The sequence below is a fragment of the Oncorhynchus tshawytscha genome, linkage group LG13 (assembly GCF_018296145.1).
Source record: "Oncorhynchus tshawytscha isolate Ot180627B linkage group LG13, Otsh_v2.0, whole genome shotgun sequence".
Taxonomy (NCBI): Eukaryota; Metazoa; Chordata; class Actinopteri; order Salmoniformes; family Salmonidae; genus Oncorhynchus; species Oncorhynchus tshawytscha.
The window spans coordinates 26,404,053-26,417,228 of NC_056441.1; the positions used below are offsets into that span (position 1 = coordinate 26,404,053).

General features: G+C 35.2%; 1 protein-coding gene across 1 annotated transcript; it reads right to left on the reverse strand.

Annotated features, from left to right (window-relative positions):
• Nucleotides 1-364: 364 nt before the first annotated feature.
• LOC112264622 (intelectin) lies at nucleotides 365-1,825 on the reverse strand. Its single transcript, XM_024441356.2, has one exon. It carries the CDS (start codon nucleotides 1,783-1,785, stop codon nucleotides 790-792), a length of 996 nt encoding a protein of 331 aa, XP_024297124.1. The 5' UTR covers nucleotides 1,786-1,825; the 3' UTR covers nucleotides 365-789.
• Nucleotides 1,826-13,176: the final 11,351 nt, after the last annotated feature.

Below are 13,176 nucleotides of genomic sequence, written 5' to 3' on the forward strand. Positions count from 1 at the left end.
TATCTCAATAACCCAACATCAATAACCCAGCATTAAGATCAGAACCTTGCTCTTGTTATAGAAAACACAACTAAGTGACCCAATCCCTGCAAACCAGCAGTTGGGTTGTTCTAACAACCCAGCATTTGTTGTTGTTGAGTGTATCTAGTTGTGTCAAACAATTGGGCATCATTACAGCACTCAGAACAAGTCCTCCCTATGTCCGTTCTTTCTCTCTCTCTCTCTCTCTCTCTCTCTCTCTCTCTCTCTCTCTCTCCTCAGAATATGTCCTCTCTGTCTCTCTCTCCCTCCTTGACAAAAGGTAAGTTCATCCCCCCCCCACCAAAAAAAAGAAATTGTATAATGAAAAAGTACAGTAGGCTCATTTCATGCTCTCAGATCCATAGACTACTTTATTGTTACATTACTGCAGGAAGAATGATCAAACAAGCACACACAATCCATACACTGAATTCACAGCACCCATCACCCCAACACAACAGGTGTCACATACTGGTTGACAGTAACCTTACTGTAATTCAGTTATTAAGAGCCTCACATGACATAATGATACTTGCCACTATCAGCTAACTATTTAATGATTGTATGAGACACAAATATTTTTATGATGAATGGAATGGTTATTGCTTTATGCTATTTCTTTATAGTAATGGAATGAATAGATAAAAAATATAAAAAGGTATTACTAATATTACCAAAATTACTTTTAAATGTACTTTTCATTTTTTTAACCCAAAAATCTATCAATCAATCTATGAAACAATCAAAGAAAAATAAATGCACTGTGAATTAGCGGTAAAAGAGTAACACAGCTGACTCCAGCATCTGTTTTGATGTACTAAAGCCTATATGGGTCCCATAGCCGTTCCAGGCAAAGCCGGTGAAATCACCACACTGAAGAGGGTTACCCTCAGGGAAAAACCCACCACCACCAATACAGTAGTGTTCAACATTACCGCCTTTGGGTTTGACCCCAGAGCAGATGGCTGTGGCCGCCCGTTCATGGTTTATGGCTCTGAAACTGATGAAGCCTCCTTCAATCTCCCCTCCAGAGTAAGGGCCATAGAACATTTTGGTGGACTCTTTGTCCCCGAGGTCATAAACTATGGGAATGGAGGGTCCATTGTCAGACAGGTGTTTTCCAACGTTGTACTCGACCGGGTAGCGGTGGAAGAGGTAGTACAGGTTTCCTCCGTACAGATGGAGGAAGCGCCTCTCAGTGTGGTAGCGCATGATGGCGGCCAGGTTCCAGTGGTAAAAGGGCGTTTTGTTGGGAACGTGCCACACCGACATGTCTTCTGCATCTATGTCATAGTAGCCAGGATTCTTGAAGTCATCGTCCGTGGCTGCCTCCACTGTTCCGAAAGTCTTCCTGTTGGCCCAGTTGCCTTCCCCTTTTGGCCAGTTGGCATTGTTGCCCTGCTGGCTGGTCCAACGATCGCCAACTGTGCACTTCGCGTAGATGTTGTCCTCGTGCACGCTTGCCACCAGAGTCCAGCCGCCGCCCGCTGTGGTCATGTCACAGAAGGTCTGGTACACCACCCCAGTAGACGTGGTCAGGTAGTACAGACCATCTTCAGCTTGACCATATCTGTCCTTAACTTCCTTGCAGCTTCTGCCAATGAATTTAGCCCTATTTCTTAGCTCATCAAGACGGCTCAAGCTAACTTTTGGAGCTCTTGCCTGCTCAATCGCTTTTACAGAATCAAGTGGTGAAGTGTTTATGCATGACGTCTGAAACACCATCAGTAGAGGGATCGCCAGCAGAAAAGCCTGGTACATCATGTCTGTTGTAGTAAGGCTTCAGTGAGGATCTGTTGAACGTTGCTTCCTTGAGGTACTTATATGTTAAGTTTTGGCAATGTTCCAATATCAATGTTTGTTAAAGCACATAGCTATCAGTACTATGGTAGTTATTAACAATGACACACCTGGCAAATGGGGTAATGTTGAAATAAAAAATCTTTGCAGACTTGGTAGAAAAAAATGTACTTGGGAAACATTTTCCTCTCATGAAGACACCTGTCAGGTGGGAAATGTTGCCCTCAATTTTACGCTCCACAATGTGTTTAATGGACCTGGTACTAAACATTGATGGTGGTATTTTGACCAAAAAATGCAAGTGTGCTAGTTTCCTTTTCAAACAGAAAGTTTGAATTCCACGTCAGTATACCTGTTCTGTCCATCTCATGGAACGAAGCCTCAGCATTCTAATATTTCTTATTGGGTAAGCCCTTTTTTGGATTCCTGTCCTTGTTGTTGAGCACTCATTTCAAATGTAGTGTACACACATCTAATGACTTATAGGAGCTGGGTACAAAAAATGTACTTCTGAAATAATGAAAAGATATCTGCACGCTGATGAACGTCAATGTTGTTTTACTGTGCATTGTTAACAATGGGAGCATTCATCGCAGGTTGGCATTTATTGTCATGAATCCTGCCTTGGAGACAGCTCTGCAGAGTGGTCACTAGCTGGCACAGCCACAAAGTAGTAAAATATGATTTTAATCCTTAACCCTATCCTTAACCACACCGCTAACCCTAACCTAATTTTTCATGACTTTTTACGATATAGCCAATTTTGACATTGCAGCTGACCCATCTAGTGGAAATCACTTAGTCCTACAAGGCAAGATTCGTGAAAATAAATGTCTACCTGCACATTCATTAGTGTGTGGGTATTTATTCTATATTACATTATTGTTGAACACCCCTCCTATTTTCCTCTGTTTGCTGATATATATATATACCAGTGGTGGTAAAAGGACCCAATCGTCATACTTGAGTAAAAGTCACCCAGTAAAATACTACTTGAGTTTCAAGTCTAAAAGTATTTGGTTTTAAATATACATAAGTATCCAATTAAATGTACCTGCTAAAATATACTTAAGTATCAAAAATAAAAGTATAAATATAAGAAGTATTTTTTTTTAAATGCAACATGTAAAGTGTTGGTCCCATGTTTCATGAGCTGAAATAAAAGATCACAGAAATGTTCCATATGCACAAAAGCTTATTTCTCTCAAATGTTGTGCACACATTTGATTACATTCCTGTTAGTGAGCATTTCTCCTTTACCAAGACAATCCATCCACCTGACAGGTGTAGCATATCAAGAAGCTGATTAAACAGCACAATCATTACACAGGTGCACCTTGAACAATAAAATAGAAAGGATATTTTCTCCAAACGATTTCCTGAGGGAGTGCGCACATGAAGCTATTCTTTGTCGAGTGGTTAACAAAGAAACACGTCCTCCTGTATGTTTAATTTAGAGTTATTAATGCAACTTTAGTTGTGATACAAACACTAGTCTATATGTTTAATTTAGAGTTATTTATGCAACTTTAGTTTTGATACAAACACTAGTCTATATGTTTAATTTAGAGTTATTTATGCAACTTTAGTTGTGATACAAACACTAGTCTATATGTTTAATTTAGAGTTATTTATGCAACTTTAGTTGTGATACAAACACTAGTCTATATGTTTAATTTAGAGTTATTTATGCAACTTTAGTTTTGATACAAACACTAGTCTATATGTTTAATTTAGAGTTATTTATGCAACTTTAGTTTTGATACAAACACTAGTCTATATGTTTAATTTAGAGTTATTTATGCAACTTTAGTTTTGATACAAACACTAGTCTATATGTTTAATTTAGAGTTATTTATGCAACTTTAGTTGTGATACAAACACTAGTCTATATGTTTAATTTAGAGTTATTTATGCAACTTTAGTTTGATACAAACACTAGTCTATATGTTTAATTTAGAGTTATTAATGCAACTTTAGTTGTGATACAAACACTAGTCTATATGTTTAATTTAGAGTTATTTATGCAACTTTAGTTTTTTTGATACAAACACTTTAGTTTTGTACAAACACTATATGTTTAATTTAGAGTTATTTATGCAACTTTAGTTTTGATACAAACACTAGTCTATATGTTTAATTTAGAGTTATTTATGCAACTTTAGTTTTGATACAAACACTAGTCTATATGTTTAATTTAGAGTTATTTATGCAACTTTAGTTTTGATACAAACACTAGTCTATATGTTTAATTTAGAGTTATTTATGCAACTTTAGTTTTGATACAAACACTAGTCTATATGTTTAATTTAGAGTTATTTATGCAACTTTAGTTTTGATACAAACACTAGTCTATATGTTTAATTTAGAGTTATTTATGCAACTTTAGTTTTGATACAAACACTAGTCTATATGTTTAATTTAGAGTTATTTATGCAACTTTAGTTTTGATACAAACACTAGTCTATATGTTTAATTTAGAGTTATTTATGCAACTTTAGTTTTGATACAAACACTAGTCTATATGTTTAATTTAGAGTTATTTATGCAACTTTAGTTTTGATACAAACACTAGTCTATATGTTTAATTTAGAGTTATTTATGCAACTTTAGTTTTGATACAAACACTAGTCTATATGTTTAATTTAGAGTTATTTATGCAACTTTAGCAACTTTTTTGATACAAACACTAGTCTATATGTTTAATTTAGAGTTATTTATGCAACTTTAGTTTTGATACAAACACTAGTCTATATGTTTAATTTAGAGTTATTTATGCAACTTTAGTTTTGATACAAACACTAGTCTATATGTTTAATTTAGAGTTATTTATGCAACTTTAGTTTTGATACAAACACTAGTCTATATGTTTAATTTAGAGTTATTTATGCAACTTTAGTTTTGATACAAACACTAGTCTATATGTTTAATTTAGAGTTATTTATGCAACTTTAGTTTTGATACAAACACTAGTCTATATGTTTAATTTAGAGTTATTTATGCAACTTTAGTTTTGATACAAACACTAGTCTATATGTTTAATTTAGAGTTATTTATGCAATTTAGTTTTGATACAAACACTAGTCTATATGTTTAATTTAGAGTTATTTATGCAACTTTAGTTTTGATACAAACACTAGTCTATATGTTTAATTTAGAGTTATTTATGCAACTTTAGTTTTGATACAAACACTAGTCTATATGTTTAATTTAGAGTTATTTATGCAACTTTAGTTTTGATACAAACACTAGTCTATATGTTTAATTTAGAGTTATTTATGCAACTTTAGTTTTGATACAAACACTAGTCTATATGTTTAATTTAGAGTTATTTATGCAACTTTAGTTGTGATACAAACACTAGTCTATATGTTTAATTTAGAGTTATTTATGCAACTTTAGTTTTGATACAAACACTAGTCTATATGTTTAATTTAGAGTTATTTATGCAACTTTAGTTTTGATACAAACACTAGTCTATATGTTTAATTTAGAGTTATTTATGCAACTTTAGTTTTGATACAAACACTAGTCTATATGTTTAATTTAGAGTTATTTATGCAACTTTAGTTTTGATACAAACACTAGTCTATATGTTTAATTTAGAGTTATTTATGCAACTTTAGTTTTGATACAAACACTAGTCTATATGTTTAATTTAGAGTTATTTATGCAACTTTAGTTTTGATACAAACACTAGTCTATATGTTTAATTTAGAGTTATTTATGCAACTTTAGTTTTGATACAAACACTAGTCTATATGTTTAATTTAGAGTTATTTATGCATGTTTAATTTAGAGTTATTTATGCAACTTTAGTTTTGATACAAACACTAGTCTATATGTTTAATTTAGAGTTATTTATGCAACTTTAGTTTTGATACAAACACTAGTCTATATGTTTAATTTAGAGTTATTTATGCAACTTTAGTTGTGATACAAACACTAGTCTATATGTTTAATTTAGAGTTATTTATGCAACTTTAGTTGTGATACAAACACTAGTCTATATGTTTAATTTAGAGTTATTTATGCAACTTTAGTTTTGATACAAACACTAGTCTATATGTTTAATTTAGAGTTATTTATGCAACTTTAGTTTTGATACAAACACTAGTCTATATGTTTAATTTAGAGTTATTTATGCAACTTTAGTTTTGATACAAACACTAGTCTATATGTTTAATTTAGAGTTATTTATGCAACTTTAGTTTGATACAAACACTAGTCTATATGTTTAATTTAGAGTTATTTATGCAACTTTAGTTTTGATACAAACACTAGTCTATATGTTTAATTTAGAGTTATTTATGCAACTTTAGTTTTGATACAAACACTAGTCTATATGTTTAATTTAGAGTTATTTATGCAACTTTAGTTTTGATACAAACACTAGTCTATATGTTTAATTTAGAGTTATTTATGCAACTTTAGTTTTGATACAAACACTAGTCTATATGTTTAATTTAGAGTTATTTATGCAACTTTAGTTTTGATACAAACACTAGTCTATATGTTTAATTTAGAGTTATTTATGCAACTTTAGTTTTGATACAAACACTAGTCTATATGTTTAATTTAGAGTTATTTATGCAACTTTAGTTTTGATACAAACACTAGTCTATATGTTTAATTTAGAATTTATGCAACTTTAGTTTTGATACAAACACTAGTCTATATGTTTAATTTAGAGTTATTTATGCAACTTTAGTTTTGATACAAACACTAGTCTATATGTTTAATTTAGAGTTATTTATGCAACTTTAGTTTTGATACAAACACTAGTCTATATGTTTAATTTAGAGTTATTTTATTTATGCAACTTTAGTTTTGATACAAACACTAGTCTATATGTTTAATTTAGAGTTATTTATGCAACTTTAGTTTGATACAAACACTAGTCTATATGTTTAATTTAGAGTTATTTATGCAACTTTAGTTTTGATACAAACACTAGTCTATATGTTTAATTTAGAGTTATTTATGCAACTTTAGTTTTGATACAAACACTAGTCTATATGTTTAATTTAGAGTTATTTATGCAACTTTAGTTTTGATACAAACACTAGTCTATATGTTTAATTTAGAGTTATTTATGCAACTTTAGTTTTGATACAAACACTAGTCTATATGTTTAGTTATTTATGCAACTTTAGTTTTGATACAAACACTAGTCTATATGTTTAATTTAGAGTTATTTATGCAATGTTTAATTTAGAGTTATTTATGCAACTTTAGTTGTGATACAAACACTAGTCTATATGTTTAATTTAGAGTTATTTATGCAACTTTAGTTGTGATACAAACACTAGTCTATATGTTTAATTTAGAGTTATTTATGCAACTTTAGTTTGATACAAACACTAGTCTATATGTTTAATTTAGAGTTATTTATGCAACTTTAGTTGTGATACAAACACTAGTCTATATGTTTAATTTAGAGTTATTTATGCAAGTGATACAAACACTAGTCTATATGTTTAATTTAGAGTTATTTATGCAACTTTAGTTTTGATACAAACACTAGTCTATATGTTTAATTTAGAGTTATTTATGCAACTTTAGTTTTGATACAAACACTAGTCTATATGTTTAATTTAGAGTTATTTATGCAACTTTAGTTTTGATACAAACACTAGTCTATATGTTTAATTTAGAGTTATTTATGCAACTTTAGTTTTGATACAAACACTAGTCTATATGTTTAATTTAGAGTTATTTATGCAACTTTAGTTGTTTAATTTGATTTACAAATACAAACACTAGTCTATATGTTTAATTTAGAGTTATTTATGCAACTTTAGTTTTGATACAAACACTAGTCTATATGTTTAATTTAGAGTTATTTATGCAACTTTAGTTTTGATACAAACACTAGTCTATATGTTTAATTTAGAGTTATTTATGCAACTTTAGTTGTGATACAAACACTAGTCTATATGTTTAATTTAGAGTTATTTATGCAACTTTAGTTGTGATACAAACACTAGTCTATATGTTTAATTTAGAGTTATTTATGCAACTTTAGTTTTGATACAAACACTAGTCTATATGTTTAATTTAGAGTTATTTATGCAACTTTAGTTTTGATACAAACACTAGTCTATATGTTTAATTTAGAGTTATTTATGCAACTTTAGTTTTGATACAAACACTAGTCTATATGTTTAATTTAGAGTTATTTATGCAACTTTAGTTTTGATACAAACACTAGTCTATATGTTTAATTTAGAGTTATTTATGCAACTTTAGTTTTGATACAAACACTAGTCTATATGTTTAATTTAGAGTTATTTATGCAACTTTAGTTTTGATACAAACACTAGTCTATATGTTTAATTTAGAGTTATTTATGCAACTTTAGTTTGATACAAACACTAGTCTATATGTTTAATTTAGAGTTATTTATGCAACTTTAGTTTTGATACAAACACTAGTCTATATGTTTAATTTAGAGTTATTTATGCAACTTTAGTTTTGTTTAATTTAGAGTTATTTATGCAACTTTAGTTTTGATTAGTCTATATGTTTAATTTAGAGTTATTTATGCAACTTTAGTTTTGATACAAACACTAGTCTATATGTTTAATTTAGAGTTATTTATGCAACTTTAGTTGTGATACAAACACTAGTCTATATGTTTAATTTAGAGTTATTTATGCAACTTTAGTTGTGATACAAACACTAGTCTATATGTTTAATTTAGAGTTATTTATGCAACTTTAGTTTTGATACAAACACTAGTCTATATGTTTAATTTAGAGTTATTTATGCAACTTTAGTTTTGATACAAACACTAGTCTATATGTTTAATTTAGAGTTATTTATGCAACTTTAGTTGTGATACAAACACTAGTCTATATGTTTAATTTAGAGTTATTTATGCAACTTTAGTTGTGATACAAACACTAGTCTATATGTTTCGATTTTTTATGCATTCTAAGGCTGCATGATGCGACTCTTAATGATGATTTGAAAAAAGTTGCATAAATGGCATGAGCTCTGCTCTGTTTCTTGTGTAGGCTGCAAACACTTCATCAGTCTCTCATTCACAATTTGACCAGCACTTGATAATATTCTCACCCATCAGACTATCTGGTCTTTACATATATTATATTATAGCCTATAGGTGGAATTATTTTTGATTTAGTATGGCGCACAAAAAAAACGTCATCCCTAGCCTGCACTGGAATAGCAAATGGAGGTTACTGGCTGTTATGTTTTTAAGTGATGCATAGGTGGCGCGTCCTAAAGTAAATTGAATTGGAAAAATGATATAAAAAAACAGCTTCTTATCTCAAGGCCATCAGACTGTTAAACAGCCATCACTAACATTGAGTGGCTGCTGCCAACATAGTGACTGATCTCTAGCCACATTAATAATGAAAAACTTGATGTAATAAATGTATCACTAGCCACTTTAAACAATGCCACTTTATATAATGTTTACATACCCTACATTACTCATCTCATATGTATATACTGTACTCTATACCATCTACTGCATCTTGCCTATGCCGTTCGGCCATCGCTCATTCATATATTTTTATCTACATATTCTTATTCATTCCTTTACACTTGTGTATATAAGGTAGTTGTTGTTAGGTTAGATTACTTGTTTGATATTACTGCATGGTCGGAACTAGAAGCACAAGCATTTCGCTACACTCGCATTAACATCTGCTAACCATGTGACAAATAAAATTTTATTTGATTTGATGACGGCAGCATCCACTCTTTGGCCAAAAGATGGCTGGCTTGAAAACCCTTGGCTACAGTGAAAACACAACACTCCTTTTATTGATGGATTATAATGTAGCCAGGGGAAATTGCGAAACCATATCTCTTGAATCGTCAGCACTCTATTGGCAAGAATTTGCGGTTCTATAAATTGTGGGTGTGACTGATATGGTTTTGTGCCATCACTGGGGTAACTGGACAATGCTGTGCCACTGTCCCTACACAGGTGCTGCTGGCAACAAGGTTGACACCTGGTCCTACCGTGGCTGTGACACTGTCCCCTATACTGGTGCTGCTGGCAACAAGGTTGACACCTGGTCCTGCCGTGGCTGTGACACTGTCCTCTGAAGTCTCTATGCTTGGCCCTTTCCCTTTCACCATCCTCACTGCCTCACAGTCTGTCTCCTAGAAAAGAAATAAGGTGTTTGTCGTACTCCTAACTACCAGTACCCAAAACTACACAATTCATCACAACAGCAATACCATTGCCTTAAACAAATCTTAGTTCATTCACCCGTTTAAGTTGAGAGTGGGGGTATCCATGGCATTTTCCAATTATTATGTTTTTTTTCGCAATATTTGTAAATGATTTTGTACATAATGTTTCCGCAACCATATCTTACGGGAGAAAAGAGCTTCTGGATATCAGGACAGCGATCACTCACCTCGGATTATACGAAGATTTCTTTTTCAACAACAACAACAACAAGCAGGACTCAAACGATACTCTCCAAACACCTCACAGGGCAGACATCCCAATTATTCGCAAAAGGAAGCGACGCAGAGGACGAAGAGCCGGATGCCTCGTCCGGACCCGCAGAAGACAACTAGGAAAGCTGCCTTCACCGTCAATATTACTCGCCAACGTGCAATCATTGGACAATAAACTAGACGAGGTAAGATCACGAATATCCTACCAACGGGATATCAGAAACTGTAATATCCTATGCTTCACGGAATCGTGGCTGAATGACGACATGGATATTCAGCTAGCGGGATACACGCTCCTCCGGCAGGATAGAACAGTACACTCTGGTAAGACGAGGGGGGCGGTCTGTGCATATTTGTAAACAACAGCTGGTGCACGAAATCTAAGGAAGTCTCTAGATTTTGCTCGCCTGAAGTAGAATATATTGTGATAAGCTGCAGGCCACACTACTTGCCTAGAGAGTTCTCAGCTATACTTTTCGTGGCTGTTTATTTACCACCACAGACAGATGCTGGCACTAAGACCTCACTCAGTCAGCTGTATAAGGAAATAAGCAAACAGGAAACCACTCACCCAGAGGCGGCGCTCCTAGTGACCGGAGACTTTAATGCGGGGAAACTTAAATCAGTTCTACCAAATCTCTATTGACATGTTAAATGTGCAACCTGAGGGAAAACAATTCTAGATCACCTGTACTCCACACACAGAGACGCGTACAAAGCTCTCCCTCGCCCTCCATTTGGTAAATCCGACCACAACTCTATCCTCCTGATTCCTGCTTACAAGCAAAAATTAAAGCAGGAAGCACCAGTGACTCGGTCTATAAAAAAAATTGTCAGATGAAGCAGATGCTAAACTACAGGACTGCTTTGCTATCACAGACTGGAACATGTTCCGGTATTCTTCCGAAGAAATTGAGGAATACACCACATCAGTCACTGGCTTTATCAATAAGTGCATTGAGGACGTCGTCCCCACAGTGACTGTACGTACATACCCCAACCAGAAGCCATGGATTACAGGCAACATTCTCACTGAGCTAAAGGGTAGAGCTGCCGCTTTCAAGGTGTGGGACTCTAACCTGGAAGCTTACAAGAAATCCCGCTATGCCCTGCGACGACCCATCAAACAGACAAAGCGTCAATACAGGGCTAAGATTCAATCATACTACACCAGCTCCGACGCTCGTCGGATGTGGCAGGGCTTGCAAACTATTACAGACTAGAAATGGAAGCACAGCCGCGAGCTGCCCAGTGACATGAGCCTACCAGACGAGCTAAATCACTTCTGTGCTCGCTTCGAGGCAAGCAACACTGGGGCATGCATGAGAGCATCAGCTGTTCCAGACGACTGTGTGATCACGCTCTCCGTAGCCGACGTGAGTAAGACCTTTAAACAGGTCAACATACACAAAGCTGCGGGGCCAGATGGATTACCAGGACGTGTGCTCCGGGCATGTGCTGACCAACTGGCAGGTGTCTTCACTGACATTTTCAACATGTCCCTGCTTGAGTCTGTAATACCAACATGCTTCAAGCAGACCACCATAGTCCCTGTGCCCAAGAACAAAAAAAGGCAACCTGCCTAAATGACTACAGACCCGTAGCACTCACGTCCGTAGCCATGAAGTGCTTTAGAAGGCTGGTAATGGCTCACATCAACACCATTATCCCAGAAACCCTAGACCCACTCCAACTTGCATACCGCCCAAACAGATCCAAAGATGTTGCAAACTCTATTGCACTCCACACTGCCCTTTCCCACCTGGACAAAAGGAACACCTATGTGAGAATGCTATTCATTGACTACAGCTCAGCATTCAGCACCATAGTACCCTCAAAGCTCATCACCAAGCTAAGGATCCTGGGACTAAACACCTCCCTCTGCAACTGGACCCTGGACTTCCTGACAGGCCGCCCCCAGGTGGTCAGGGTAGGTAGCAACACATCTGCCATGCTGATCCTCAACACTGGAGGTCCCCATGGGTATGTGCTCAGTCCCCTCCTGTACTCGCTGTTCAACCACGACTGCATGGCCAGGCATGACTCCAACACCATCATTAAGTTTGCTGACGACACAACAGTGGTAGGCCTGATCACCGACAACAATGAGACAGCCTATAGGGAGGAGGTCAGAGACCTGGCCGGGTGGTGCCAGAATAACAACCTATTCCTCAACGTAACCAAGACTAAGGAGATGATTGTGGACTACAGGAAAAGGAGCACCGAGCACGTCCCCATTCTCATCGACGGGGCTGTAGTGGAGCAGGTTGAGAGCTTCAAATTCCTTGGTTTCCACATCAACAACAAACTAGATTGGTCCAATTACATGAAGACAGTCGTGAAGAGGGCACGACAAAGCCTATTCCCGCTCAGGAAACTAAAAAGATTTGGCATTGGTCCTGAGATCCTCAAAAGGTTCTACATCTGCAACATCAAGAGCATCCTGACCGGTTGCATCACTGCCTGGTTTGGAAATTGCTCGGCCTCCGACCGCAAGGCACTTCAGAGGGTAGTACGTACGGCCCAGTACATCACTGGGGCAAAGCTGCCTGCCACTCAGGACCTCTACACCAGGCGGTGTCAGAGGAAGGCCCTAAAAATTGTCAAAGACCCCAGCCACCCCAGTCATAGAGTGTTCTCTCTACTACCACATGGCAAGTGGTACCGGAGTGCCAAGTCTAGTACAAAAAGGCTTCTCAATAGTTTTTACCCCAAAGCCACAAGACTCCTGAACAGGTAACCAAATGGTTACCTGGAATATTTGCATTGTATGAGCATTTCACTTCTTTCTTATGAACATTTTATCAACTAGTCTTTGAGATATTGTTTTGGTGTACAGACAAAATAAGCTGATGCCCATCTTTTTCCTGCCATTTTTCTACCTGGCTGGCTACACACACAGTG